This window comes from Monodelphis domestica, chromosome 7, assembly GCF_027887165.1.
Source record: "Monodelphis domestica isolate mMonDom1 chromosome 7, mMonDom1.pri, whole genome shotgun sequence".
NCBI classification, from domain to species: Eukaryota; Metazoa; Chordata; class Mammalia; order Didelphimorphia; family Didelphidae; genus Monodelphis; species Monodelphis domestica.
This window is the reverse complement of record NC_077233.1, coordinates 168,206,631-168,231,258: the sequence shown is the minus strand read 5'-3', so window position 1 is coordinate 168,231,258 and position 24,628 is coordinate 168,206,631. Positions and strand designations below refer to the sequence as shown.

At 36.3% G+C, this 24,628-nt stretch overlaps 1 protein-coding gene across 4 annotated transcripts in view; it reads right to left on the bottom strand.

The window, feature by feature from the left end:
* Nucleotides 1-24,425, bottom strand: part of NAA35 (N-alpha-acetyltransferase 35, NatC auxiliary subunit) — a 62,067-nt gene extending 37,642 nt beyond the window's left edge. For 2 of the 4 annotated variants that reach the window (XM_056805982.1, XM_056805983.1), the window contains exons 1-8: nucleotides 23,969-24,102; nucleotides 22,737-22,871; nucleotides 11,263-11,296; nucleotides 10,793-10,907; nucleotides 9,193-9,267; nucleotides 4,134-4,301; nucleotides 1,560-1,626; nucleotides 1,416-1,459 (exon numbers count right to left, since the gene is read on the bottom strand). In XM_056805982.1, the coding sequence (XP_056661960.1) occupies nucleotides 1,416-1,459; nucleotides 1,560-1,626; nucleotides 4,134-4,301; nucleotides 9,193-9,267; nucleotides 10,793-10,907; nucleotides 11,263-11,296; nucleotides 22,737-22,866 (633 nt within the window). In that variant the 5' untranslated portion in view covers nucleotides 22,867-22,871; nucleotides 23,969-24,102. The other 2 variants (XM_003341654.4, XM_056805981.1) reach the window with 2 other exon arrangements.
* Nucleotides 24,426-24,628: the final 203 nt, after the last annotated feature.

Sequence of the window (24,628 nt, the reverse complement as noted above, 5' to 3'; positions counted from 1 at the left end):
TACAAGCTGCTCTAGCTATTCAAAACCCAAGAGTTTTCCAAACCACAGATCTCACCAATGTCAGGCTCTTATATATCTGGTCAGAGTAGATCTTTTTTAATATATAGCCCTATGGACTCACTGAAAGGGCAGTACATAGAGACCAGTGGAAAAGTCAGATGTGAGCTCTGCTACTTCCTAGCAGGTTCTATTATTTATTAGTAGCTAAGTGAACTTATACAAATCCTAAGCAGCTGCAGTCCCAGTTTTCTCATTTGTAGAATGGGAATAAAATTTAGGGGGAACAAATGGCATAATGTGATATACACAGAATGCCCACATCTATACAGCTCCACCTTTTCCTTCAAGATCCAGCTTAGATACCACTTCACTATGAAACCTTCTGTAATTTGACCCAGCTGAAAACAATCTTTACTATATCTGTTTTGTTGGTATACTTTTTTATTCTTATATTCTACTTTCTATCAGATTCATTTGTGTGCATATCTTATTCCTCTTCTCCCACGCATTCACCATTACAATGAGTTTTTGAGGACAGGGACAATGTCATTTTTCATCTATCATTTAGCATAGGGCCATACACACAAGCAGGTACTACAAATCTTGTTAAATAAACAAAAATACTGTTCAAATTCAAGACAGTAATTATAATAGTCATTGACAGCAATTTAATAATAGCTGGAATATATACTGTCTTTAAAAATTCTCCTTTCTCTTAAGCATTAAAGGGAGAAAAAGATAAAATGTGTTCTAATTAAATAATAGTTCGGTAAGAATAAACCAGATATTTGCTTTCACAACAATAAGAACATCATCTCTTTGGAATAAAAGAAAAATCTGATTCTGTATATACAAGCTTTGCTAACATTCTAAAGTTATGGGATGATTACTTTCATTAAAATCAGAGTGAAATAATCAATATTAGTTATTATTATTCAAATAAAAGGAAATGTTCATTGGTGTCCCTCAGCACCTAGTATCTTTTATACAGGAAACATTTGATTGATATTAATATACTGATTAACACTAAAAGCAATACAAGACAACGCTGAAGAAATCAATCCATCAGCAGCAATTTATTAAGCACCCACTAATGGACCATACACAAAGTGCTAGGTGTTGGAGATATATAATATCAAAAGTGAGTCTAAAAGGAACTGTGAGAGGAGTCCAGAGAGTAGCAGATTTATACTCTTTCCAAGAGCAATATCATGTTATTGCTGTTCTAAGAGCAAGATGGGGAAGGAAAGTATAGGAGCAGGATCAAAACAAAGAGGTTTGTGCTGGGCCTGATAGACCAAAACATTGTTTCCTCAATTATAACCTTGACTTGCAAGTAGCTTTTCTTTAAAAAAGTACTCTGATAATGAAGACAAAGACTTGCTGGTGAAGAAAAACAAGAGGAAAATGCATACCTTTACTCTTCTTTGCATGTCATCTTCTACATCTTTTAACATGCCTAAAAGAGACATATTTTGGTTAAAAGACAACATGTTCATTTCATGAAGGACACATATAAAAATATAAAGCTAATGTGTTATCTTTATAAATAGTCTCACCGGTAACTCGAAGATCTGTCACACTATTTGCCATTTTAAATCCATAGGTCATTGACTGAAAATCTTCCTGGAGAAGAGGAATAGTGATATTAAGAATTGATGCTAAATGCAAAACCATTTGTTACATCTTTCTCACATTATTGTTTCTTGCTTGTTAGGAAGTGGAACACAACATGGGGAGTTGCATGCTATTTGTGTGTGTGTGTGCATATATAATTTAAAAAAAACATTCTCCCTGAGAATGTACTTGAAATAATGAATATTTATTCAATGTCTGTCCCTAAATTGCTGTTCTTAGGTAAATTAAATGTGGCTACCATTTAACAGCTTCATTTGTAAAGTACAGCTACTATTAATTCTAATACTTTAAATGAGGCTCAAGAACCACTTGATGAAGTGCCCTATCATTTTAGAAGTACCCATTTACTAACCAACTGATTTGCTTATTACAAATTACTTTGACTTATTCTTTAAGGAACCTTGACTGGACAATACTTTAAAAATCTGAGTTACTATACATACTACATCTCTTAAACAATATCCTATAAGTTCCATACTATTAAAAAAATTTTCCAACTAATTCAAACTAATGAGACTTTATTATGATTTTTACATGTATGTTCACAAGACTTGCTTCTTTATGTATTATTCTTCACTTGTAAGTATTAATAAATTCAGGGAAATTTCACACATGACTAACCTCAAGTTGCCAGTGGGGTAGAATATAGTCATCATACTATGCCAAAAATAGTCTTAGTTAGAAACTTAAGAGTAATGTAAATTTAGGAAGACAATATATGACTTATCAAGAAAGATGTCAAAATAAAAGAGAATTTTTTTGTGTGTGTCTAGGTAGGGACTTTTTTATATGTCTTAGGGGAAAGGATAAGACATTTTTACAAACCTAGACCTCTCCATTACCATATTAGGAGACAAATTCAGTATCAACTCTAAAAACAAAACAAAAACATTCATGATATATGATAAAATACAAATAGTCTTGTTAGACATTTGCTTTCATTAGCTCTCTCTTATATAAACATGATGTCAGGGCATTTCTTGATTCCAAGTTACAAGAGATTTGAGGGCAAAGACTACTTTATAGAAGAATGAGGATGTGACGACAGTGGGAGTTCCTATAACAGTCAAAAAAGAAATAAGTGGGCTTTACTTTGTCTTTGGTGATTACCCCAATTATGATTACCCTAACCTATTAAGATAAAAAATTCCAAGTTAGTGTTTTTGTTTTGTCTTTACCATCTGTCATAGTGTCAATTTTAAGACAGAAGAGCAGTAAGTATTAGATAATCAAGGTTAAGTGACTTCTGAGGGTCACATAGTCAGGAAGTATATGATCTGGAGTTCTTTAATAGGCAGAAACTAAAATATATTCCCAAAATATTTTCATTTTAATTAATCTATCAAAAGGCATTTATTAAGCGTCTACTAAATACCAGTATTCAGGAAACACTGCTACTTGCTAGAAAAACAGGTGAGAATAACACCCCCCTCCCCCAGTAGTTGGACTACTATAGTTATAGCTTAATAACTAACAGCAACAAAATATATTGGACAAAAAGCATTTTAATCTACTTTTGACTAGACTACATTTGACAGGATTTACTACCCTAATATATTAATATGTAGTCGTCTTTTCTTTTAGGTTTTATCTTATTCATTAAAATAGTCTATCTCCTATTCTAGGTATCTGAGCTGGGCCAAGAAGGCAATAAGAATAAAAGGTACCTAGAGAAAATGGATTTATGGGGTAGGTGTATTAAGATCTCCATGTCCTGATCAAAGACAATAATGGGAGCTCTTGGGTGGGATAGGCTGTGTATATATTTTCTCAATGGAAAAGTCTAGTGGAACAACACCTCCATCATCCTCCCCCCCCCAAACTTCTGACTCCTAAGTGTCAAAACTGTCTCCATTGCTTCTCTTGCTTTTGCCCAAGACAGTGGGAGAGGAGATGGAAGGTCTCGCTCTTTCCTTTCACAAGTTTATGCCAGCTCACTAAATTTCGATCAAGTAAAATACCAATTTCAGTACCATCTGACAATCCTTTATTGATGAGTAGTTATAACCCTCATGAGGTTGGCCAGTTGCTATCTAAGTATCAGATATAGTCTGACAGTTGAGCCTCTCTGTGCTACAAAGAGAGGCTGCAGGACCCATTCCTTTGCCTTTACCTTGGACATCTCCTGGAGCACATTTCCTATGCTATAGAGGATAGTTCTTTGCTCCAATTTTATATCATCCAAGGCCTATAGCTACTTGTTGCCACTATTACTCCCCATGAATATAACAAGAACCCTTGCCTCAATTCTTTCCCTTCAGAATGCCTGCCTGGAAACCTGTGTTTCTCACTTCAGCCTTGTAGAGACCAAACTACTCTGCCACAAAGGCATTTACAAAAATATGAAATTAAAAAAAAAAAGAGAGTAGTCCTAAGATGAAATCTAAATTTCTGTGCTGATACCTGTAAATTAAGCAGTGTGTATATATATAGATATCTGCACTAGGCATCTATATGCATACATATATAAATATTTTAAAAATTAGAAAACTTACCTCTTCAAAAACTGCAGCTTTATTTACTTTTTCCCTTGCAATGTCACAGATCTTCAAGATACCCAGAGCAAAAGCTTTCATAGCAGGATCTTCTATGAAGTCTGGATTATGGATGTAAAGACAAGTAAACACTGTCTGTGCCAAGGAATGACCTTCTAACCATGTTATCTATAAAGGAACAAAAGTGTTTATATTTTGTGTTGATTTAAATATGAGAAGTCTAAAAATCTAAACTGTTCCTGTAGTCAATGACAGATCATTCCTCCAAAGTTGAATATACTCAGTATTGACTGTCCTCTATGATTCAGATTTTGAGAAACTTACAAACTATAAACAAATTATCTGTCTCTAGGAAACACTCTCAAACACTTCAAAAAATCCAAGCTATCTTTATCTTTAGAATTAAAGTCAGAATCACAAAAATCTCCAGACAGGAACAAGCCTATGAGGCCATATTCAATCAACAAAAATTTATTAAGTGCTTACCAAGAAACATGCTAGGGGATACAAGGATAAAAATACAACCAGTACCAGAACAAGGACACATCCAATAGAAAACACCAGACAAAGCTTTTCCTTGGGAAAATAACAAAAACCCTCTAATGAGTCTCACTCATCACTTGTGGGGACAGCCCATTCAACTTTTGGACAGATATATTAGCCCTAGATTCTCTATCTATATTCTATAACCTCTGATCATCATCTACATTGAACTTCAACATACTTCACACTTCCATGACATATGGGGACTAGTAGTACTACTTTGAACTTTGCGAATTCATTCTCTTTGTCTTGATATTCTTACTCAGATTCTTTCCTGTAGCCTACTAATCCAAACTTGTCCAATGATGCATACTGTCTAGTACTTTAATCTTTTATCCACTAAACTATTCCTATCTTAGTACCCAAGATCCACCCAGCCCATTCAACCAATTTAGTTATAAATACATTATCTGTAGGATCATACACATTACCTGGTTAAAGACACAATTTCTACTAAAACCAGGATCTCAACAGCTGTGCAAATAAAACACAACCTTTGATATGTCTTATCAAACTGACAACTTGTTAAATATGAGTCTAGGGATGTTTTTGTTACAAAAGACCTTAGATATCTAACCCAACCCCCCTCATTTTATAGACTTACTGAATTCTCCATTGTTTCTTCCCAAACCTTTCCAATCTATAACTGACTCAGCAAATAAGCTTGCCTCCAACTTTATTCAATCATCCTACATATACTCATTCAACTTCCTTTAACCTCACTTAAAAATATTTCAATACTTTTAGCTTTTCTCACATTTTGGAGGACATGTGCCTTATTAACTCCTCAAACCTGCCTTCAATCTCATCCCTTCCTCTTCCCCTTTATTCTCGCCCTCTCTTTCTCTTCTGACTATATAGACACTCTGCCTACCCAATTACCTTTAAAAAATGTTTTTCCCTAAACCCTACTCTTTTCTCCTCTCCTTCCTGTCACTGCTCAGGTTCTCAAAAGAATAGTTTAAAATAGCTATCTCCACTTCAATACTCTTTAGTATCTTATGATTTGAGTTCCCCTTTCGGCCATTGCACTGATACTCCATTTTCCAAGCTTATCAATGACTCCCAAAACTATTCCCAATAGGTTTTTCTTGGCTTCTCTGCAGCATGTGAACATTCCTGGCTATGTCTGCCTTCGGTACTTTAGTACTGTCTGCCTTCTCATCTTTAGCTTCTGTGACACTGCAATCATCTGATTCCCCTATGTGATAGAAGAACCTCCTATTTCCTTTTCTTCCTGGCCTCTTCTCACAGGTAACCTCTGAGTTTTGTTCATATCACTCTTCTCTTTGAGCAATCATTCTCAAGTTTCAACAGTTATCTCTTCAGATGACTCTTGAATCTGGATCTCTACCCTCACTTATTCCCAAGCATGTAGGAGCTTCATTTTCCACTGACATTTTTACCTGAATTTCTAACACCACCTCAAATTCAACGATAATCTTTTCCCCCCAAACCTGCTTCCTTTTTCTTACTTCTTTTTTCTTTTAATGGTAACTTCCTCCTACCTTTTATCCAGGCTTGAAATTTCAATGTAATTTCTAATTCCTTCTCTCTACTTCCCCTAATCAACCTGATCCTATGTACAAACTCTTCTCACCATTTTTATTAATACTAGCCTAGTTTTGGCCTTTGATGGAGTCTTCTTGTCTCTAGTCTTTCCCCTGTTACAATTCTGCTTGTAATCTTTTGCCACATTATTCATCATAGAGCACAGTTCTGCCCAGGTGTTCCCCACAACCTTCAATGATCTAGTAGCAGTCTACCAGGGAAAGGATTGGGAGATATTCCTTTGACTTTTTTGGTCTAGGGAGCTCCTATTGGGGAACCATCTCTACCAATGCAGGTCAGCACTTGCTCTGCAACTTATAGTCTTAAAAATCTGCCTAGAGGACTGATTATAAGCAACTTATTCAGTCACACATTTAATAAGGGTCAAAGGAATGACTTGAACTCAAATTTTGCTGGCATACTGAGAAGTTCCCTAATCAGTACACTAGAGATACTCTTTTCAAGTAAAATCCCTCATCAGTCTGAAATCTTAAAGAGTTTTCACAAATAGGACTCAATCCACTTTTCAAGTGTTACTTCCTACTACTCCCCCCTTTTTTTAACCATATACTTCAATCACTTCTAACTATTTCTAGATATAGCAATTTACTTTCTTATCTCCATACCTTTATTTATGTTGTTTCCTCTGTCTATATGTTTTCCCTATCATCCTAAAGGTTGAGCTAAATTTCATTTTCCATTAATTCTCCTGTGATACCCTCAATAGAAGTAATATCATATTCTTATGAACTGCCAAGGGCCTTTGTTCATACCAAACATTTTCATTTTTAATCTTGCAGTTAGTTTTGTGAAAATAATTTATCTCTTTTACTGGATTACAAGCTCCCAAAGGCTGACAGTGCCTTTTCCTTCTTTGAATCCCTCAATTTAGCATAGGAATTGTACATAATAAGCTTTTTTTACTGTTATTTAGTGATACTGTTATTAATGCAATTTAGGTGTCTCCTTCCATACTACCAGAAAAGAGCCAATTCATGATATAATCAACTAAAGGCAATCTGTACAGTTGGGAATTTACATATCACAGAAAGATTTTAGGTGTTATCTATTTAAACTATCATTTTACAGAATTATAACTTGTAAAAAATATATTGAAATGGAGAATAAGGAATTGTTCAAATAGAAGAGTAACCAAGAAGAATAGAAAAATAAGTTGGACAATAGGAATTTTTCATTTATACAACACGGTTTAAGAGACAGAAATAATATATAGCATAGATAAACCAACCAGTCAGATACACTTTATAGTGCAGCAAACAGAAATCTGATCTGGATATTATCTTGGGAATTTCCCCAAAATCAGTTTGCTCCTTCCATTCTGATTCCATGTTTAACAAGAAACCTTCTCATTTCTAGTTTATAGTCTAAAGCATAACAACTATGCTAGGACTAGCAGACACAAACATTCTGAACACCGAAATTGTATATTCCCCATTGTTAATTAGCATTTCACTTCATAAGCCAGTCTTTTGTGAATTTGGATGGAACAAGCACTGCTCCAGGGTCTGATAATGGTGAATTCTTAAAATAAATTTCTGAAACTGCAATATAGAGAATTGAACCTTGTATAGTTAAGATGCTCCATCATGGCATCATAATGTTTTAAGGACAGGCCTGAAATAGCCCCATAATACAAACAGGGATAGAGAATTATAATGGATTAATAACTACTTTCATTTGTATAGTAAAACTATATAAAAACTTGTGAAAGGTGTTCCTCACAATAATCTTGTGAGGTAGGACAGAGAACAAATATAAAGTAATATTATAAGTTCAAATCAATTCACAACACCTTTAAAATATGTAAAATATGTAAAGTGAAGCCATGAACGAGACATTGCCAGGAGTAATTATAATATACCATGGATGAAAAGGTTAAAGGAAGACTCCAGATCAAGGTCAGTTGAGTGGATGGTGCCCAGGAGACAGTTGTGAAGAACTGATTAAAAAAAAAAAAGAGCTGAGATACAAGAAGATGGAGTAAAGATCCACTGTGGATTCTAAGAGCAGTGGCAGCAATTAGAGACCCCTAGAATATCCTCAAAAAGGAACAAGACAGAATATTCAGGATATTTCACTGGAGAAATTAAGGTCTAAGCCACAAACCAGAACAAGATGAGAAAAGAAGAAAGGATCTTATTCTTATGAGGATAAAGATGGAGGCTAAAAGATGAAAGGACTGGGGAATAGCCTACTCATTACAATTACAACAGTTTGGATCTAGAATTGATTATAAGAGAATTATGAACCTAGTAGGAACTTATGGCCACTGTTAGCAATAATGATAAAAATCCTGAAAAAGGATAATTGTTTGTAACCCAAGATTCTTTTCATGGAAAAAAGGTTCAGCACTAGTGTATTTAAATTGCCATAAGTGCCAGACTACCTTAAAAAAAAAAAAGGAAGATAAAAGCAAATGGATAGTACAGTAAATAGAGCACCAAGCTGGAGTCAGGAGGACCTGGGTTCAAATCTGGACTTAAGACACTTCCCAGCTATGTGACCCTGGGTAAGTCACTTAATCCCAACTGCCTAGCTCTTACTGCTCTTCTGCCTTAGAATCAATACTGATTCCAAGACAGAAGGTAAGAAAGAAAAAAGAAAGAAAAAATGGAGGGTAGAGGGAAGGGAAGGAATACAGTACTAGAAAAGATAGAGAATATAGGAGAAAAAACTGAAATATGGGGGCCTGGTCATCATTTGGATGAAAAAATGCCATTTCCCTTCTTCCTTCCCCATTTCCCCCTACTTTTAACCTAAGGGATCATGGCAACAAAGAAGAACATGTAGTGATCATGTAGTGAAAGAGATGGGACGTAACAACACCTTAGCTATCATATACTCTACTAGTTTTACCAATAGGTACTTATTTTTGGAAACTAAACTTTAAAAAATTGAATCCTAGTTTTGAAAGATGAAATAACAAATTGTATAAAATTCTTACCAGGCAACAAAAACATGTATCCATGATCCCTATTAATTCAGGTAAAGTTAGGTCTTTAATTTTAATGGTGCCATCCTAAAAAGGAAAAAGAAATCATACTTATAAATGAATAACCAAGAATTTATAAATCATCAGAAAAATCACTGTTCACTGTAATTAAGTGACTTTCATGAAACACCTAGGTAAATGAAATGAAAGTCCTAAAGCGCAACTTATGTTGGAGACATTTTGCTGACATGCTTTCACAATTATGGTAACCACAGATTAGTCATTTTATTTGAAAAGCAATTTACATTTCTTAAAACAGCAATTGTGGAAAAATGCCATCCGTAACTTCCAAGATTCGGAGACCAGAGGAAAAAAAGTTAGTTCATGTTTTGGGCTCTCCAGAACATGAGTGAATGAATGTTGGAAAAACTCAACTTCACAAATCTAAGCTGAGGAGAAAGGCAGCAAATTAGTGAACTATCTAAGGGAGAGAAAAAAAAGAAAACAAATGCAGTTACACTACTTTCCATGAATACTAAGTAACCCTTTAGCCTTACTTCTTAAAATATAAGACTAATTTATAATTAACCAAAGGTATTTAAATGGAAACAATATACTATTTTCCATCCAAAACAATAATTTCCACTCAATGGAATATACATATAATACAATAAATGTGAGTCTTAAGTCTCTACTATAAGGGACTAAATCCTCTCTCTAAAACTGACTGTGACTAGGAGCAAGTCACAACTTCTCTCTGGCTGTTTACTCATCTGTAAAATAGGCATAATAATACTTCTAATACTCTACAGAGTTATTGTTAAGAAAATACTTTCTAAATCTTAGAAGTGCTCTATAAAAGGTAGCTATTTGTATTTTTAAACAGTTGGATCTCCTAAGCAAGCTAGTTTGTTGTCATTCAGTTGTGTACAACTTTTGGTTATTCCATTTTGGGTTTTCTTGGCAAAGATACTGGAGTAGTTTGCCATTTCCTTCTCCACAACATTTTACATGAGGAAACTGAAGCAAAAAGGGCTTAGCAACTTGCCCAGGGCCCCAAATCTAAGTCTTTGAGGCCAGATTTGAACTTAGGAAGATTGTTTTCTGACTCCAGGCCTGCCACTCTATCCCCTATGCCACCTAGCTGCTCTTAAGGCAAGCTAGATAGACCACTAATGTTGCCAACAACATCAATATACTTTGTATAGCTATTTTCCATTGATATTACAAAGTTAAGTTTCATGCTAGTTTATAACTAAAACCAAAGTTTTGTTTTAAATACATTTTAAATTAATGAAGTCTTATAGTACAATAATGTATTTCAAGTGATATACTGCTAAACAAATTTTTCTGACATTTAAACTACATTAAACTATAATTACTAATTCATTTTATTCTTTTAAGGGATATTTATTATAAGTACTATCTATGTATATGTCTATTTTAAATGGATAGTGGTATCTGAAAGTATGTTAAACATGTATCTAAATGTTTAAAAACACTAGGAAGAAAAGCTGCCTTTTAGAGTAAATATAAGTGATATAAATAGTTTTTTATCACTTATTTTGAAATTTGAAATTATAAAAATAAAAGCATAATGATAATCACATACCTTGATAGCTTGCTCAAAATTGAGAACTTTTCGATTAACTTGGTTTCCAATCATGCCAGCATCCATCTTGGGATCCATCATTTCAATGGCAGACATAGCTTCAAAAAGACCAAAACTGCAGAAAACCCCAAACAAATTACAGTTTTAACCAATCCATTAGTCAGCCCATAAGCTACAGTCATTAATTATATACATATCTTAATAAGTTTATATAAATTTAGCAAGGAAATAGCCAAAAATGGTGTCATCAAGATTAAGCAGGTGGTGCTATGACAATGAATATACCTAGTACAATAGTTCACCCAGTTGATGAATGTTTATAATTACTAATTGTTTTAAAGTTCTAAAGTATATGATTAGATAATTCATACTCCATGAGAATACTGTTCTCTAAGAGTTCATACTAAATGCACACTATCTAAAACAAATATTAAGTCCCATTTTAAAGGAAATTTCAATAATATACTTACAGCTTATCATGAAGCAGTTCTCCCAACTTCAATTCTGAAAAGAAAGTAAAAAATTTTCTTCTGAATAATAAATAGTATTTGTGTAGTACTTTTAATTTTAACTCCAGGGCATACTTAAAAAAAAAAAGTTACCATAAAATAATACCAGCACATTTTAACTTGTTTTATAAGACAGAATTATTGTAATTCAACACCCAGGATTGCATCTTACAAAGAATAGGTGTTCAAATAATGGCCAAAATATACAATACTTCAATTAAGTAACCTGGAAACAAATTTAACAGTTGTGAGAGTAATGGGCACCCTAGAATTGACCACAGCTCTCTCTGAATGCCAATTTTGTCCAAATCATTACTATTTCTTAAAAAAGGACACTGGATATTTACAACAGAGAGCAGTTGTCCCTGAAATTGTTACTTTAAAAAGTTGTTTTAAAAACAATGCTGCTATTAGTTTTTTTATTCAAATGTACTTGAATCTGATATTTGTTCACAAATATAAAAACAGCTTAAATCCAAAAATATATATCAATGGTAAAAAAAATTTAATCTAAATATTGCCTATTTCCCAAAGACATAAAAAGTAGCATTAAAATTTAAACAAGATACAGCTTACTCTTTAGCCAACAGGTTTTAAAAAGTATTTCTAAATAGGGAATTAAGGGAGAATACTTCCAAGACCTCAAATTTACATATTAAGGAAGTCAGCATTTGTTAAGAAATAAGAAAGTAGATCTAATAAGCAAACTAAATATAAGAGAATAAAAAATAATCAAACTCAATAATATAGTGTTCAATAAACCTATGACTATAAATTACTTGGGAGAACGTGATTTGATAGAAACTGAGGGGAAACCAAAAAGTAGTTAAGTAGAAATCAACTAACATTCTACAGTATACATACCCTCTATCCCTCCAAAACTGAAATGAGTATATGACCTAAAAGAATAAGGGCTGTACTACGAGAGACAGGGGGAAGAGAGAGGAATGAAATTGAATACCTTTAACAATCAGAGTTGAGAAGAATTCTTAACCAAAAGAAAGATATAATCACAAAAGAAAAAAAATAATTTCAGATACAGAAATTTAAAATGCTTCTAAATAAAATTAATATGGCTAGGATGGGAAGTAAAGGTGTCAAATGGGAGGGTTCATTAAATGTTTGTGATAAACAAGAAATGTAAAGAACTCATACAAGTACATAAGGCCATTCTCAAATGGATACTAGGTAAAAAAATAGCAACAAACCATTCTCAAGAATTTCAAATTATGAACAATCATATGAAGGACTGTTCCAAATCACTAGTCTCCTCTTTATAACTCAAACAACTCTTAAGATTTTATCCCATGCCTAGAAAATTGGCAAGATGACATAAAATAAGAATCAGTGTTATTGAAGGAAACTATATACCAGTGAAAGCGAACCTTCTAGAGACAGAGTGCTATGCCCTGCTCCCACCCACCCCCCAACTTGTGCGAAGGAGAAAGCATTCCCATTGGGCTGCTGGGAGAAGGGTGAGTGAAATATGGGTAGAGAGGGGGATGGGAGAGGCCCAAGCACTCTACTCCCTTCCCTCTCTGCCTTCTGTGAACTGCCCACTTTATCCCGTGTGCTCCCACTGGCTGCTGGGCAGAGGGGTGGGGGATGTGGAAAAAATATCATAAGACACAGTGGAGATGGGGAAGGGATCAATTCTACTTGAGTCCTAATAACAAATCTAGGAGGGTGGGGGATGCCCACAGAGAGTATTCTGCATACCATCTTTGGCACCTGTGCCATAGGTTCCCCATCACTGCTATATACTGTATACTGTTGGTAAACACTAAGTAGCTGCCAATTGGATGACCCTTTCTAGAAAGCAATCTGGAATTATGCTAAGAAATTGAACAAAATGGCTGATACCAATTAATGTAAAAATCCCATTGATAGGTATATACTCCAAAGACAGAAGGAAAAGTCCTATATATGACAAATATTCAAAAGCAGGACTTTTTACGGTAGCAAAGAACTGAAAATAAAAGTAGATACCTTAATTTAAATATACAATGTAGAAGAGTTAAATAAACTGCTACATCAATGTAATGGAATATTACTATGCTCATAAGATACAATGAATATGAATACAAAGAAGACTTTTTTGAGTTAAGATTTATATGAATTAATACAAGTGAAGTAAGAATTAGGAAAATACATGATGACAACATAAAACAAAAAAAAACACAAAAAATGAAACTGAGCAGCATATAATTAAAATAGGAAAGCTTGGCCCTACTGAAGAATTCATAAAATATACTGCTCTCCCTTCTTTTGGTGAGATAGGAATAGGAGTGGTTATGGGTATTGATCATTTACCTTATTCACTAGACCTTATTTATGTGTCTACTCTTTGCTAGGGCTGCTTTTTTGTCTTTTATATTTGCTACAAAGATGACTTGCAGGGCAAAGATTTATTCTGAAATAAAAGTGATGTAAAAAAAGATAGCAATATTTGAAATGTTACTGCATTTTATTTTTTATTATGCTTGCTTTTTTCTTTAAAACAAAACACAACACAAAACCCTTACCTTCTGTCTTAGATTCAATACTATGTATTGGCTTCAAGGCAGAAGAGTGGTAAAGGCTAGACAATGGAGGTTAAGCAACTTGTCCAGGGTCACACAGCTAGGAAGTATCTGGGGCTAAATTTGAATCTAGGACCCTCCCCCTGCTCTCCAGGTCTGACTCTCTTATCTATGGAATGGCCTAGCTGCCCCCTATGCTTGCTTTTCTAATGATGAATTATCCAAATCTCAACCTATTTTCATGTGGCTTCCAACCTCACCACATAAATGAAAATATGCTCAAGGTTACTGGTGATTCTTTCAATAAATCTAATGGCAATTCTTTAGGTCTTATCCTTCTCAACTTTTCTACTGAATATGACACTGGTGAATATTCCTCCTCCTAGTATCTCCCCAAAGGATTTTAATGACTGATTTTTTTTTCTGGTTCTTCTACCCAATCTAATTTCTTAGTTCTTAAATGTGTGATGTGTGTGTGGAAAAAAAAAAACAGCAATATAGGTTGTTAATCCAGCTGCATATCATTGTTTGGACGTTTTTATCTACTTGGTTTTTCTTAAATGTACAGTAGCGCCAACCTCTGATTATTGATTGCATCTAGAAGATTCTGCAATGTTTTCTACTTGATACAGGGCACCTGCAAACAGAAGCACTAGAAAAATGCCTCTTTTACATGGACTTTGCATTAGATAAAGCTTCTATGATTATGCCAAATTCCTTTGGTAAGCATACATTACTGTTTCATGCTTTGTTTAATATTAATAAGACAGAGGAGTTATATATCCCAAGAAATCTTGTACAATTTTTGATATATTTAAGACAGATATCTGAAGAACAGTCAGTAAGGCCACAGTTTATTCTACTGAAATAATGCTTTTTTAGACAACAAACAATAAGCTAAAAAGGATCTTGCAGTTCCTATACTTTTCAGTTAATTGTGAGATTATGAAGATGTGATCCACTCTTGCAAAAAAGTCAGCTTGTCTCCTTTTTACGCTTTCATTAAGAATGCTCTAAGAATCACGGGAAGAAAATCAAAGAAACATAAGATCAGTATGAACTGATGCAAAGCAAAATAAGTAGAAGGAAAAGAATAACTACAACTATGTAAAGGAAAAGATCATATACTTTGAGGAACTGAATAAGTAAAAAAGGTCCCAGAGAACAAACAAAACAACCCTCCCTTCACATTTTTTCACATCAATAGTGTTTAACCAGGTCAGCCTGGAGATGTTTTAATTGCATGTCCCATCTTCTACTGCTGATCTTTAACCTCTCTTCTAATTTGATATTGAATTTGGTCTTTGCTCTAACAAGTAGTTAGATAACACAAAGATAAAAAGTCAGAAATGACTTTCAAATCCATAAGTAGTTGTTTCATTTCTATTAAAATATAATCAAATTCTTTTTTTTTTTGTAGGGGGAAGAACATGACATCTGGTCCTTATTCAATGCCCTGAGACTCACTTTTTGAAGAAAGTATTCATAAGGTACAGCCAAGAACCTTCTGTGTATAGGCTACAATCCTTTGACATTTCTTGCTTCTTCCTCTTTAATCATGTTTTCTTATATTACTTTCAGTTCTTTTCTATGACCACCTTTGCTTTGAAGCTATTGAGCATTTGAATATACACGGTAATTTCATTTAGAAAATTTTATCAAGTTTTACATAAAATTTCTCCTCATAGTGATCTTTTTGCATATGTTTATCATTGGTCAAATAAAATGATCAAGTGCTCCATGAAATGTTTCTTATAGGTTTTAGACACACAATAAAACTAACTTCAGAAACTCTTTAATTCTTTCTCCAAGGAAAACCTGTGATCTTAAAGGGAAAAAAGGTCTTTATATTTAGGTATACTCTACCTTTGTCTTTTGGTTTTCCTTGAGACTAACATGGTTCTATTTTTCCAGTAGCACTTTATTGATTCACTTTATTTATTTAGGCATTATTTATTTAGTTATTCACTGAACAAATACTTCATTTTTAGTGTATCAACCACTAAGCTAATGTTCATGGATGGTTTAAAAATTGTATGACTTGGGGTCAGATAAGTGGCTCAGTAGATTGAAAGCTAGGCATACAAATTTGAAACTATGCCCAAAGGACACTAAAAGATTGCCTGCCCTTTGATCTAGCTATACCACTTGCAAGGTTTGTACCCTAAAGAGATCATAAGGAAAAAGACTTGTACCAAAATATTCATAGCTGCGCTCTTTGTGGTGGCCAAAAATCGGAAAATGAGGGGATGATCTTCAATTGGGGAACGGCTGAACAAATTATGGTATCTATTGGTGATGGAATACTATTGTGCTCAAAGGAATAATGAACTGGAGGAATTCCATGGAATGACCTCCAGGAATTGATGCAGAGTGAAAGGAGCGGAACCAGGAAAACAACAATGTACACAGAGACTGATACACTGTGGTACAATCAAATGTAATGTACTACTCTACTAGGAGCAATGCAATGATCCAGGACAATTCTGAGGGACTCATGAGAAAGAAGGCTATCTACAGTCAGAGAAAGAACTGTGGGAATAGAAACACAGAAAAAAACAACAACTGCTCAATCACAAGGATGGATAGGGATATGATTGGGGATATAGACTCTAAATGATCACCATAGTGCAAATATTAATGATATAGAAATGGGTCTTGATCAGTGACACATTTAAAACCCAGAGGAATTGTGCATCGGCTACAGGAGGGGGTGGGAAGAGGGGAGGGAAAGAACATGAATCTTGTAACCATGAATTAAAAAAAAAAAAAAGCTAGGCATACAGAATGCAAGTCCTGGATTCTAATCTAACCTCAGACACTTCCTAGCAGTGTGACCTTGGGTAAGTCATTTAACTTCCAATGCTCAGCTGTTACTACTGCCTTGGAACTAATATACAATAATGATTCTAAGATGGAAGGTAATGGTTATTTTTTTTTTAAGAGACTGAAGGATTCTAAGCATCTTTGATCTCTTTTCCAATATTCTGCTACCATCACTGTACAAACAGAAAGGGACTATATATAACTGATGGCCTTTAAAAAAATTTCTTAATATCATGAGTTTCCATAGTCAAAAAATTAACCATCAAGTAGAAGACTTACTGGTAATGAGCCTCTTAAAATTCAGCTAGGCTGACTCTAAGAAAAAAGATGCATAAACTCTTGTTGGCCCCATACTTGGAATCTGGCATAAAAGAACCTGCCAGAGCTTGAATTCTGGGCCATAGCCTAGTAGACTCTGAAAGATAATTGAAACTCTCTTTGTCTATTTTAAATTAATCAATCAAGAACCTGGAGTCCCCAGCCTTTCACACTTAAGTTAGTCATTAACACTTAGTAAGAACCTTTTACTAGAAAAGGAAGTTCATACCCTAAAAGACCTCAAGGCAAACTGGGGAACTGATTCCTGAAATGTGACAAGGAGAGCTGATGGGTGGAGAAAACTGTATATAAGCAGGAGCCTCTGGGACCCTAGAGTTCTTGTGCGGATCTTTTGCCTTATGGGCATGAGCTCTGGTGAGGTTGGGGCTTTAGATTTCGGCTTCCTGATTCGGACTTTGGATTCTAGTAAAAATTCTGCCAAGCCTGGGGCTGAAGGGGGATGATTATTAATGAGACTCTTGCCTCTTAGGCGTGAGAGACTGCTCTCTGCAGCTTAGCATCAGTCTTTGGTTGTTGAAATTCCTGGCTGAAGACACTTGTGGGCCAGTGAGATTTGCATTTGGATTCCCATTTGCAGTCTGGAGGCACTGGGCCCCGGACTTAGGGTATTTTTAGCTAGGCAATATTTTCTAACTCCTTCCTACATTTCCCTCTTTTACTATCATTATTTTGCTGTAATAAAGCTACTAAAAGTCTATGACTTAATATTTAATTATTATAAACAGGAAGCACAACTTTTAAAAATTCTTATATTTGTTTAACCTATTTAAATTAGTACAACTCCAAGATCATTTTTTCATGAAAAGGCATTAAGGGGTGGCACTGTAGAAGCATCTTCTATAATATCATGTAGATTACAAATTAGTCAAAGTATTAGTGCTTTTATAACTTTGAATTTAATTAGGACCAACCCAAAGGACTTTAATTTCCCACCAATAAAAGAGAAGAGAAAGGAAGTTTCAGAATCACAGATACTATTCTATAGTAATTATGTTTTGTAGTTATTTGATTTTACCATAGACTCACTTCTTTATTCTGCCCTCATTTCTCTAAAAATCCCGCATGGTCATCAACTGGAAATGGGAGAAAACTATAGTACATGAAATCAAAAGTTCAGTCCAAAAGAAAAAGCAATGAATATTAAAACTTATAAGCATGAAAAGACTTGTATGAATTGATGAAATATGAGATATGAAGAACCAAAGAATACATGTAATTATAAAAATATGAATTAAAAGATAAATAAAAGAAACTGAACTCTAGTTAACTGAAAAACCAGTTGGGAACCCAGAACACCAATAACGAAACACTGATTTCATGGCAGGGAAGTGAAGGTCTGCTAAGAGAGAATATGACATATCACTATATCAAATGTTTTTGCTTAATTATTACTATCACAAAGGAGGTTTCAGCCTGGAGTGGGAGCAGAAGGAAGAGTTTTCTCTCCAGAAATTATCATGATGTAAAGACAAAAACACATCAATTAAAATTAACTTCATTGGGGTCATCTGGGTGGCTCAGTGTGTTGAGAGCCAGGCCTAGAGATGGGAGGTCCTAGGTTCAAATTTGGCCTCAGATACTTCCTAGCTGTGTGACCCTGGGCAAGTCGCTTAACCCCCATTGCCTAGTCCTCACCACTCTTCTACCTTGGAATTGGCTCCAAGATGGAAGGTAAGGGTTATTTTTTAAAAATTAACTTCATTTTTAGTTTCTTAATATAAATAGCTTTATATGTAATGAAGCCAGGATTACGAAGCACCTGTTGTATAGAATAACTTAGATCCTCTAAATTTCAGTGGAAACAAAAAAACAATCAACACACTACTAATAGTAGTACTCTATAGTACAAATATTCTGTAAGCTACAGTTGGCAAAGTTCTTGAAATTAACTGACTTTATTTCTCTGGTACTTAATGCTTCAGTTATTTCATTTGCTCTTAAGGAGATCTGCCCTGCAGAATCTATCAAATAGCTTAATTTTAGGTTATCCAACAGAAGTAAAGACTTTAAGCAACTTAAGGCAAGTTGTAAAGAATATCTAAGATGATAAATAAAAACAGAGAAGATAAGATGAGGGAGAGATTTTCCTAATATTAGTAGACATTCATTATAGGAAACTCTAGGGCAGTGTTGGTGAAATATTGGCACACATACCAGCCTCAGCCTCTCTGTTTCCCCTCTTAGGGCAGAATTCACAGACAGCTTGAAGTTGTCCTCTGGGCACATGAACTCAAAAACCTTTGTCAATGCTGCTCTAGGGTGTAATGAGAACACGGGACTTAAAGAGTCAGAACACTTAGGTTGAGGTTCTAGTACTCCCTACAAACCTATGAAATACTGCCAAGAAAAATGTGGGTCATGAACAGGGTCACAAAGAGTTGGACACAACTGAAATAAATGAATAACAATAAATAGCAGTATTAGTAATAGCAGCAGCAGCAGCAAGCATTCATGTAGTCTTTTTAGGTTTCCAGAGTATTTTACATATACTATTTCAGTTGAGAAATTTACTTTTAGTGTTTCTTTACTGTGTTCTCAGGCTCCAGGACCATAATCCCAGCTTCTAATACCATAATTAGTAGTAACTCACCCTCCAAGTGGTGAGACTGTACAAGTGGTTGATTGGGCAGGCCTTAGTTTACACTCTGACTATATGAATCTTTAATTCCAAATGGCAATGGAAAAGATCAACCAGAGTCAAAGGAGTACAGGCAGTTTAAAGTCAAATGCAGTGCATCGATTGCACAAATATAATGAAAGAGCAACTGAATGATCTTTTCTCAGGCTCTTCCTTGGCCTCTCAACATTTCCTGATGAAAACTAGTCTCTTTTAGTTGGAAACTCCCCTGTGACACTATGCTACAGTGGTTTTCTGCCTCTCAATTTCTTCTTTTCTTTTTTTTTAAACCCTTATCTTCTGTCTTAGAATCAATATTGTATATTGATTCCAAGGCAGAAGAGTGGTAAGGGCTAGGCAATGGAGGTTAAGTGCTTGCCCAAGGTCACACAGCTAGGATGTGTCTGAGATCAGATTTGAACCCAGGACTTCCTATCTCTAGGCCTGGCTCTCAATCCACTAAACTTATCCAGCTGCTCCCTCTTCTTTTCTTTTTAAATTTTTCTTGATTTCTAAATTGTGGGCCTTCCCAAGGGAGGTCTCTCTAGCTCTCTGCTGTAAGCCACTCATTTTCAGTTCCAGCCTTCTTTTGTATCTCACATCTAGTAAGTATCAAATCTAGTAACAATCAAACTAGCATTTATTAAGCACCTATATGCTGCCACAAGCTGTGCTAGGTAATGGGAAAATAAATACAAAACTAAAACCCTTGTTCTCCAGAAGCTTATGGTCCGCTATGTAGGGAAGCATGTAAACAAGTTAAATACAAAGCAGTGACACAGTTAATACAAAGTAATAACTACCTAATTGATCTCTTTCTGCTCCAGTCCATCTTGTACATAGTTGCCAAATAAATTTAATATTGCTTTCATACTTTCGCCATGGCATTACTTTGCTCAATACTCCCAATGTTCCTCTATAGAATAGTTAAAAGTCCTTGGGTTAATATTCAAGACTCTCAGAGGCAGCTGGGTAGCTCAGTGGATTGAGAGCCAGGCCAGAGATGGGAGGTCCTGGGTTCAAATCTTCTCTCAGACACTTCCTAGCTCTGTGACCCTAAGCAAGTAACTTACCCCCATTGCCTAGCCCTTACTGCTCTTCTGCCTTGGAAACAATATATAGTATTAATTCTAAGGCAGAAAGTAAGGGTTAAAAAAAAAATTCAAGACTCTCTGGAATCTCAACACAACTTTCCTGTCCAATCTTATTTTCTACTACCAAATGGTTCCTTTATTTGTGCCTTGTTGGTTTACTCACTATTTACTGAACATGTACCCATGATCATACTGGCTTCCCTTCCCCCAAAACTGGAACCATCCTTCCTTCCCACCTGTTTTTCCAAACTCTTCCCCCATCCTTTAACACTTTCTCTGAGCTTTTCTTATCTGTAAAATGGGGATAATAATAGCACCTACCTTATTGCCTTGTGTAAGGATAAGATGAGATGACATGTAAAGTGCTTTGAAAACCTCAAAATACTATAATAATATTAACTATTATTATAATAGCAATAATTATATGACACTGAATTTTGCACAACCCCAATCCACCCTGCCGCCACTATTTCCTTTTTGCCTTTCTTAGCATGCCAACACTTTAAAGTATCTAGCATACAGTAGGTGTTTAATAAATGCTTACTGATTTATTTCACTGGATTCTCACAACACTGTGAGGTAGGTACTGTTATTAACCCTTTTTTAAAAAATTAGGAAATAGAATTAAGAGGCTAAGTAATTTGCTCAGGGTCACAGAGCTAATTAAGTCTCCAAGACAGGATTCAAACTTGGATCTAATTTCAAGCCCAGTACTAAATCCATTATAAATGTCAGCTGTTATTCAAAGCCGAGTTCATAAACCACCTCCAAAATGAAACTTTTCTCAATCACTGCAGTTAGTAATCTTTCTCTCATTTTAATTATATGCTGCCTTTATTATTTAACTATTCATGTGTCTGACTTACCTGAGACTACAAAATCCGCACAGACCACAATCTACTTCATAGGTGGCATACTTCTTTATCATATGAAGAGAGATTAGTCTAGATCAGAAGTTCTTAATTTGGGGTCCACTGACCAGGGGAATCTATGAACTTGGATAGGAAAGTAATTATCTCTTAATTCACTAACCTCTAACAGAAATTTGGCTTGTCCATCAATTACCTAAAAACATTATTCTGAAGATGTCTAGTTGGCTCTAGATATTTCAAAGAAGCCACTCCAGCTTTAAATTCTATGATCACATTAATGACTGAGCACTTCCAAAGAGGGTAACAGAAGAGTGCTACACACAAGTTTGGCATACCTGGTAATCCAGAAGTGGGCAAGGTCCACTTAAGCTATTTTAGTCTCACCCTGTTTTGTATCATACACAGTGAAACTTTTGTTTAATAAATGTGGCCATAAACGGTATATGAGAAATCCAAGTATGCACAAAAGTCTTCTGTTATAGCAACTGTGTCAGAAGTCATAGATTCATTGAATTGGAGAGAACCTTACTGATCACAAGTTTAGTACAACTCTCTGCCCTGTACATATAAAATCATTGATTTTCATCTGAATGAATATTTACCAATTTTTAACTCTGAATTAGCTAAGTATCTTTGACTCATTCCAGTTCTAAGTGTCAGAGGGGCAATAATGGAATACTTATCAGATGAATAAACAAGAAACTGGAAAAGGAAGACATCTATGACTAACTTAATATGTAGGCTTCGATCTTCCTGTTGTCTATTGACTTCTGAAATTAGTCAAAGGAATGAAGTTAAAAGAAATTGAAAGCAAAGCAGTATAACAGGTACTCCCAGACTCACACCCATAAAAGACCATTGAATGATTTACATAGGCAAAAATCTGACTAATTTTAAGTACTTCTATGCATTTATTTTTACTTATAAAATATTTTGTAGAGATCATTGAACATTGTTGTAATCTGCAGCTACCCTAAATACTTTATATTTACAAGGTACATTTTGGTTTTCACCAAAGTAAAATTAGAGGCAAGTGGAAACAATTACAAAGATACTTTATAACAGTTTTCTTTTTTTAATACAGGCCATGATAATTTGGAAATAAAACTTGAATTTTATCTTTTCCCTGAGTAGCAGCACTTCTGGTCCAAAAGTTACCACTCACCTCGACAAGCTTCTTCAAAATCTTGAGTTATGTCTACCCAATTTGTACTTGTACTGTTCTTTTCCATCTTTTCAGGTATACTGAGCTCCCATCCTGAATCATCATCTTCTACTGAAGCTTTCATAACCATTTTATCTGTAAACAATGTTAAAATGAAAATAGCTTTCAGCATTCCACAAAACTCAAGTATTTACACAATGTTTTCTCTCTTAAATTATCAAATGAGTTACCATAGTCAGAAAACCCAGGCTATACCACTTCCTCACTGTGTGACCTTGGCCAAATCATTTCACCTATCTTCTTTTGTGTTTGAGGATAATGATCACTAAGGTCCCTTTCATTCAACTTTTAACATTTTATGATTTAAACTCATATCTTAGACCAGAACACTGGGGTGGAATGAATTTTGTAGAACATCTAGTACAGGCCTCACATTTTACAAATGAAGAGAACCTGAAGCCAAAGCAGTCCCACAGTAATTCGTGATTGGTCAGGTCTGGGCTCCAGAATAATTCTGAAGTGGCTTCCTCTAACCTAACTCTCAGAATCTGCCACTAGTCATAGGTACCCTTTTACTGGAACTGCTTGAGAGCTGGGCACATACCTCATACCTCCTGTTACAGATCTGAGGCCAAGGTCATGCATGGGACCCCAGGTTTGGGCAAATTAACAGTGTCAAGGTCCACTCCCCTAAGGATCATCATGGATCTTTGAGGGAACTTAGTCCTATGAACACTAGTGACTGTCTTTCTGAGACACTAGAAGACAACAAAAAGACTGGAGGCCACTCTGCTCGTTCCGATAAATGTAGTTGGAGCGCTCCTAACTTTATGGGCAGGTGGCCACCAGAGAAGCTCCTTACTCGAGTGACTCCTCCTCTAGAACCCCCACCCCCCCAGTCAAGGCAGGACCATAGGCTGCTGGACACACCGCCTTACCAGGCAACCTGAAGGGGCACCTACACCGCGCTGCCAGACTCCCCGCCCGTCCTTGCCATTCCTCCCCCCACCCCCCGCACACACACACAAGCGGGGTCGCGTCTGCTGCGCCCGGTGGTTCGGGGGCACCTCGGGTCGGTTCGGGCCCGGCCCCCAGCCCCCGGCTCCGACCAGAGGAGAGGCGCAGGAGGAAGCAGGCGAGGCAAGGAAAGAGCCGGCTAGCTTTCCCCCAGGCGCCGGGTAGACGCGCCGGAGACACCGGGAGGGCGGGGCCGGGCAGCTCAGGGCCCCTACCTGGGGCGAGGCGGGCCAGGGGCCGCAGGGTGACCCGCCGGCTCCGAGGGTCCCCAGTACCACAGAACTCCGCGCCACGACCGCGACGCTCCGAAAGGCAGAGCAAGGAATTTCCGGGGCTGCGCTGTAACGGTCCCTACCGACTAGTTCGGCGGCGCCCTTGCCGCCACGCACCGTACCGCCTCCGCTGCCGACCTCGGAAATAACGTCGCCGCCACGGCCGCCCCCTCCCCGAGCAGACCAGCCCGGCCCGGCCCGGCCGCGTGCGCGCATGCGCGCATGCGTACGCCCAGTTCATGGGACCCCGCCCCCTCCCTTACTCCCAGGAGCCCAGCTCACCACGCCACACACACGCACACATACACGCACACACATACATATGCACATACTACACACACACACGCACAACCTCCTCCACCCAACTCTCCTCCCCAGTCTCGGGAGCCTCAATTCTCGCGTAACAAAAATAATCTCGCGATAGCAGTTTATTCTTTTCCTTCTCAGGCCTTCCTTTCCTTTAAGTCCCCTTTCCTAAGGAGAGGTGGTAGAGTGGGCGGGGCCAAATATGTGGGCGGGGCCTCACGTATGTAAGGACGCGTGTTGCGGGGACTCGTGCACCGCTGCGCTTTTGGTTCCTGTCACTAGTTCGGCTAGGATGCA